Source organism: Nannospalax galili, unplaced genomic scaffold, assembly GCF_000622305.1.
Source record: "Nannospalax galili isolate Female #2095 unplaced genomic scaffold, S.galili_v1.0 scaffold432, whole genome shotgun sequence".
Classification (NCBI taxonomy): domain Eukaryota; kingdom Metazoa; phylum Chordata; class Mammalia; order Rodentia; family Spalacidae; genus Nannospalax; species Nannospalax galili.
The window spans coordinates 527,893-534,542 of NW_008331138.1; the positions used below are offsets into that span (position 1 = coordinate 527,893).

Sequence of the window (6,650 nt, forward strand, 5' to 3'; positions counted from 1 at the left end):
CAGAGAGGTAGAGGGTGTGAGCTTGAGACCCAGAGGGAATACTGGGAAGAGATCTAGAACCAGAGGAAACTACAGTTCAAACCCCATTTTCTAAGACTTCATGATTTGAAAATGGGCAGAATTGAAGATTGTGGGATCCAGAACAAGAAAGAGCTAAAGACTATGAGATTTGGAATTTGAGGGGTTTGAGGCAGACTGTGTTGGAGGCAGGACAGTCTGGATCTAGGGGGACATCAGTGGTAGCACTGTCTAGACTCAGGGAATTCCAGTGGTCCTACAGTTTAGAGTCAAAGAAGGTCAGAGGCAACAGTCTAGAACCTCAGAGGTGCCATAGGTGGTACAGTCTAGAACCACAGAATCTCACCAAACAAAAGATTAGAACCAAAGAGGTGGGAGTAACACAGTTTAGAACCAGGGGAGGCCAGAGGTCATAAACTCAGAACCTGGGAGAGGCAGAGTTTGTACAGTCCTGAAGCAGGGGGAGACCACCAATGGAATAGTCTAGAACCAGGAAATATCAGCAGCTGTGCAGTCTATAACCAGGGAAGGCCATGGGTTGCACACTTTAGAACCAGGAAGTGGAAAGTCTACAACCAGGGAGGCCATAGGCCTCTAGCACCAGGGAAGGCCAGTCCTATAATTTAGAACCAACAAAGGCCAGAGCCTGTATGGTCTAGATCTGAGGATGGCCCTAGGTCTTGCTGTCTTGAACCAAGGATGATAGGAGGTGGTGTAGTCTAGAACCAGGGAGGGTCAGAAGTTACAAGTCTCAAAGTGGAAGACGTGGCAGACTATCCCTAAAATAGACCACAAGTGAAGTCACTGTCCAGGCAAGGTCAGGCTGATGGGAAGTCAGGAGAGGAAGGGGCAGGCAGAGCTGGGTGGCAGCCACAGGTCACTAGAAGGGAGGTCTCACCCATAGCCTCCCCATCTTTGACACTGAGGAGTGGGAAGACCAGAGTTCCACATTCCTGGGACCCTGTGTAATGCAGAGTAATTAAACACGGCATCATGAAAAGGACGAAAATTAAAATAATAACAAAAGAGGGACAGAAACATGATTATGGTTGTCCCACCTCTGTAGGGCCAGGATAAGAGACACAGATCCCTGATCCCCAAACCATCCGAACCCCTTAATTCTCCCAAATAAAGACAAGAGAGTCAGAGAAAGGGATAGTGAGGTAACTAAGTATAAGAACCCCAAAGGAGGACCTGAGAGGCAGAGGAAGGGGTCAGAGACCCCCTCCCAGAGGTCACTGAGCTGAGAACACCCCAAATAGCCCCTGAAGGCAGAGGGGTGGGGGCTGAGGTAGGACCGAGGCTGGCCGGGGACACTCGGAAAAGAGAGGCCCCGTCCTGTATATGGGCTGCTGGTGTGGAGTGTGGCTCAGTCCTTTCTGGGGTAGAAGAAGGAGTTGGAAGCAAGGCTGACTCAGCGGGCCTGGGCCAAGCCTGCTGCTGGTGGGAAGTGGTTCCTGGGTTGAGCAGTGTCCTCATCCTGGTAGAGAGAGAGCAATGAAGGAGCCAGGCCTGCAGAAGATAAAGCAGGAAAGAATCAGCACTGCATTATTGTCCCATTTGCATGCAAAAGCAGTGCAACAGGCAGGCAAGATGGCTCAGCCAGTTAAGGTGCTTGCCGCCAAGTCTGATAACCTCAGTTCAACCCCTGGAACCCACCTATTAGAGAGAACCTAATGACTGAGTTCAATCCCCAGGACACACATGGGGGGAGGAGAGCTCCAACACCCACAAGTTGTACACACACACACACACACACGTACATACATACACATACTCAAGCACACACACTAAATGTTAAAAAAAAAAAAAAGGCAAGCAGGCAGGTAGGTGGAGGAGCCTTGCTGGGATTCTAATTGCGGTGAAATCTTGTTTTGGTTTTGTTTCAGGGATAGGGTCTCACTGGGTAGCCCAGGCTGTCCTAGAACTCACTACATAGTTCAGGTTGGTTTCAAATTCTGGGTGATTCTCTTAGCTCAGCCTCCCAAGTTTTGAGTTTACTGCATTCAGCACAAGGACAGTGAAATATTGAACAAGGATGGATGAGACCAAGAACCCAAGTTTAGAGACTGAGCATGCTAGGCTCAGAGGCCGATAGCTTGCCTAGAATCTACCAGGAGAAGCTGGGGGCATGGCTTAGTGGTAGAGTCCCTGCCTAGAATCCCCCAGAGAGGGGCTAGAGCTCAGTGTATAGCATCTGCCTTATACGTTTGAGGTTCTGGGTTCCATCCCCAGCACCAATGAGATCATTTCCATAAAGGACTCAGCACACAGTTTGGCATAGAGCAAGTGCTCAGGAAACGTGAGCTCTTCATTTGTGACTGTGCATTCAGCACCTCTTTTGTGTCCAGTCACTGCCTAGCCATGCACACATGACACAGCAGCAGCGACTAGCTGTACCCAGGATATCCCTGGATCCCTGCCTTCACAGGTCTCAGACCCACAGGGAGAAAAAAGTGCATAATTAAAGAATGTCACAACTGGCAGGTAGCCATGAACTGTGACAAGTACCATTAACCAAAGGAGGAAGCCAAAGGCAGTACTGCTGTTTGATCTGAGAACCATAAGATGAGGCAATTAGGCAAAGAGTGCAAGGAAAAACATTGTAGGCAGAAGGATCAGGCTGTACAAAGTCCCTGAGGCAGCCTTCTCATCAGAGCTTACCCCTCTATGATCTTCTTCACAGTCCTGCTTCCTAAAACTGAAATGCCAGCCCAGAACTCTCTTTTTTCCTGACATACGTGGTTCTCCTCTTACATGAAATAAATCATTCGTGCTTTCTAGCACACTCAGATACCAGCTTCATGAGGACAGGTGTTTCTTCTCCCTTCCCTGCCTCTTCTTTTCTCTCCCTCCCTTACCTTTCTTGCATTTCCTTCCCTGACAGGGTCTCACTCCGTAATTCTGACTGGCTCTGATATAGCTGAGGTTGGCCTTGAACTCTTAATCCTCTTGCCTCAGCCTCCCAAGTGCTGGTATTACAGGTGTGCACCACCCTGCCCCATTGAAGGCAGATCTTTCTTTCCATTTTGTTAGCAGTGTACTTCCAGCACCCAGGATAGTGCCTGACACTCGGTCTGTTCCCTAAATATTTTGTGTGTATGGAGAAAGGGGTAACTAAAAAGGCGGTGGCTGTCATTGAAACAGGGAGTGAAGCAGACCACGGTCTGACAGAGGCAGGGTATCAAAGCCTGTAGGAAGGCAGAAAACTGGATCCTTCTCTGAAGGGCTCTGGGGAGCCATGGAAAGGTCTTAAGCAGAGGCAGGCCACAGTCATATTTGTGCTTTGGAAATAACCCTCTGCTTCATGCCTGGAGGCTACACACACAGGGAAGCTTTTGAAAGTTGCAAAGGAAGTTGATATTAAAAAGATAAGCAGGTGGTAGCACATGCCTTTAATTCCAGCAAGCGGGAGGCAGAGGCAGGTGGATCTCTGTGAGATGGAGGCCAGCCTGGTATGCAGTGAGTTCCAGACTAGCTGGGGCTACAGGGAGACCTTGTCTCGAGAAAACCAAAATAAATAAATATATACATAAGTTAAAATTTTTAAAAAAGATAAGCAATCAGAGAGGGTACAAGAACCAGCATTGTGCTCCTAAGACACAAGAGGAGGTATTTCTCTTTTTTTTATATATTTTATTTATTATTTTTATGTGTATGAGTGTATTGCCTGCACTGCATGCATGTCAGTGCACCCATGTCATGCAGTACAATGCCTGTGGCGGTCAGAAGAGGGTGTTGGATCCCATGTAACTGGAGTCTCCTGCTGTTGTTAGCCACCAAGTGACTTATCAGCATCTAGCCCTCCTGCTTTCCACAACTGCCTCTGGGGGTCTGGCAGGTTAAATTCAGATTCCATGGCTTGTGGTTGTAGCTATCGTGTGGGTGCTGGTCATTGAACCTGGGTCCTTTGCAAGAGCAGTCAGTGTTCTTAACCGCTGAGCCAGCTCTCCAGCCCAGGTTTTTCTTTTTAAAAAAATATTTTATTTATACCAGGTGTGGTGACTCATGGGTTTAGGCCCAGCACTTGTGAGACAGAGGCAGGCAGATCTCTGAGACAGAGGCCAGCCTGGTCTACATAGTGAGACGATAGCTGGAGCTATGGGAGATAAATATTACTATTAGATAAATAAATATTATTTATTTAGGTCTTTTTGAGACAGAGTCTCCCTGCCCCAGCTGGTCTGGAACTCACTTTACAGACCAGGCTGACCTTGATTTCACAGAGATCCTCCTGCCTCTGACTCCCCAGTGATGGGGTTAAGGACTGGCTACCACACCCAATCAGGGAGGTGTTTCTTAAACACTTTACTACATAACAGTCCTTGGGTGAAGTTCTATCCACAATCCATTTCTCCAAATGTCTCCTTTAGTAAGAACTATAGTAACAGGCCCCAACCGACAGGGAAACTGAAGCTTCACAAGCAGAAGCTGTCTCAAAGTCACATAGCTGGGAATTGTCATGTGGGATTCACTTCAACTCAGGCAGGCTCCAAAGTGCAGCCCTATGTGGGTCCAGGAGAAGTCATGTCAGGTCTAGGTGTGGCTTCCACCTCAAGGTACAGCCTTGGCAAGTCCTAACCCTCCTGAGAGTATCGCTTTCCTCTCACAGGGCCCAGGAAAGGTGGGAAGGATTGCCTGTTTCCACCAAGGTCACCTTAGGGCTTCCCCTCAACCCCTGGGATGGGTCTACCTTCTTTTGATCATCTATGGAATCTACGGAAACTTCCAGGGTTCTGAGAAGAGGACCTGGGCTTCTGTTTTGGTTTGGTTTTGGTTTTGGTTTTGGTTTTGGTTTTTTTTTTTATACAGGGGCTCAGTATGTAGACTAGGCTGGCTTTTAACTCACAGAGATCTGCCTGCTTCTGCCTCCTGAATACTGGGATTAAAGGCATGCGCCACCACACTCAGCTAGAACCACAGCTTCTGTATACCCATGTGTTGACTCACCCAAGTGCTCATGTACATTCAGGAGGGAAGTTCTGGAATCCTGCTGGCTTCCTGGGAGTTGTCGTCCTTGCAGAAGGAAACTCTGGGAGTGGGGGAGATGACGTTATATCATCACCATTATCAGAATTATAGGCACCATGAGCATCAACATTACTGGCATTACCAGTACCATCACCATCATCAGCACCATCAACATCATATCACCATTAGCATCATCACCATTAGCTTCATCAGCATCATCACCACTATTAGCATCAGCAGCAGTAGCAGCAGTATTACCAACATCAACATCACTATCACTACCAGCATCATCAGTACCATCATTAGCATTCATCAGCACCACCAGTACCATCACCATCATCAGCATCATTCCCATCAGCAGCAGCGTAAGCACCATCAGCACCATCACCATCATCATCAATACAGTCTCTATCATCAACACCATCAATCCCATCACATCATCAGCATCATTACCATAATCAGCATTATCACTATCATGGGATCACCATCATCAGCGTCATCAGTACCATCACCATCAGCAGCAGTATCATTAATACTATATCTTCAGCATTATTACCATCAGCACCATCAGCACCAGCATCAGCATCAATAACATCATCATCATCATCATCATCATCATCATCATCATCATCATCAAATATCTGAGAAGTAGTATGGTGAAGCAGTTACTTGGGGGTCTGGTGACTATTAGTCATCTGGGTGACTTTGGGAAAGTCACTGTCTAGGATATTCTTGGTGCATTCCTTCCTCCTTTCTCTGACTCTGTGCCCCAAGAGGCTGACTACGTTCATGGATCACATGGCTGTGCGCTTTCGCTATGCTTCCCTGCTGGACTCAGCAGATGGGAGACACTAACATGTGGGAAGAGGAAGGGGATGCTTTTCCTTCTAGCTGCATTCATTCTGTGCTGCTGTGGGATGGCGGTGTCCCTCTGTGGAAGTTCTTAGCCCTTAATGGGGGACTTGTAGCCTTGGCTAAGGCAGGGCTGGTCTCAGTGAAACAGCTCCATTCACACGATGATCAAGTCCTGCTGTTAAGTTCTCCTCACTACCCCATCTAAGTGTGCTGTCCAGACTCTGATAGTGTTGGATAACTTCTGTGTAACTCTGGATCTGTACGTATGAGGATTAAATAAGTTAATCATTGGAAGCACTTAGAGGAGCCAGGATCCAGCACACAGTAAATGTAAGCTATTGATATTATACCGTTCAGATTCAAATAGCCCTTGCAGACTAAGGAGCCAGGGAATTCTTTGGGCATTAGGGAGGTACTAGATGGAGGCCTCGTGGAAGAGATATAATCCAGGGTAGCTTTAAGAAAGAAAACAGGCTGGGCGTGGTGGCACTTGCCTGTAGTCCCAGTACTCGGGAGGCAGAGGCAGGCAGGTCTCTGTGAGTTCAATGCCAGCCTGGTCTACATAGTGAGTTCCAGGACAGCTGGGGCTACAGGGAGACCCTGTCTCAAAAAGACCAAAAAAAATAAAATAAATAAATAAAAATAAAAAAGTTTCTGCTGTTGTGCAAAATGGTTTTAATTTTTTGCTTTTTAGACCTCTGTTATGCAAAAGTCGAAGCCCCTTCACACCGGACAGCTCATGCAGCTCGGGAATGTGCCGCGGGCTCCTTTTCATAGCAAGGTGCTTTCTGGCATCTTTCCTGTCT

At 47.5% G+C, this 6,650-nt stretch overlaps 1 protein-coding gene across 4 annotated transcripts in view; it reads right to left on the bottom strand.

The window, feature by feature from the left end:
* Positions 1–6,650, bottom strand: part of Hif3a (hypoxia inducible factor 3 subunit alpha) — a 35,195-nt gene continuing 28,545 nt past the window's right edge. For all 4 annotated transcript variants that reach the window (XM_008821932.3, XM_008821929.3, XM_017795413.2 and 1 more), the window contains 2 exons: positions 4,969–5,050; positions 1–1,530 (listed from right to left, as the gene is read on the bottom strand). In XM_008821932.3, coding sequence (XP_008820154.1) covers positions 1,433–1,530; positions 4,969–5,050 — 180 coding nt within the window. In that variant the 3' untranslated portion in view covers positions 1–1,432. The remainder of the gene's footprint in view (positions 1,531–4,968; positions 5,051–6,650) is intronic.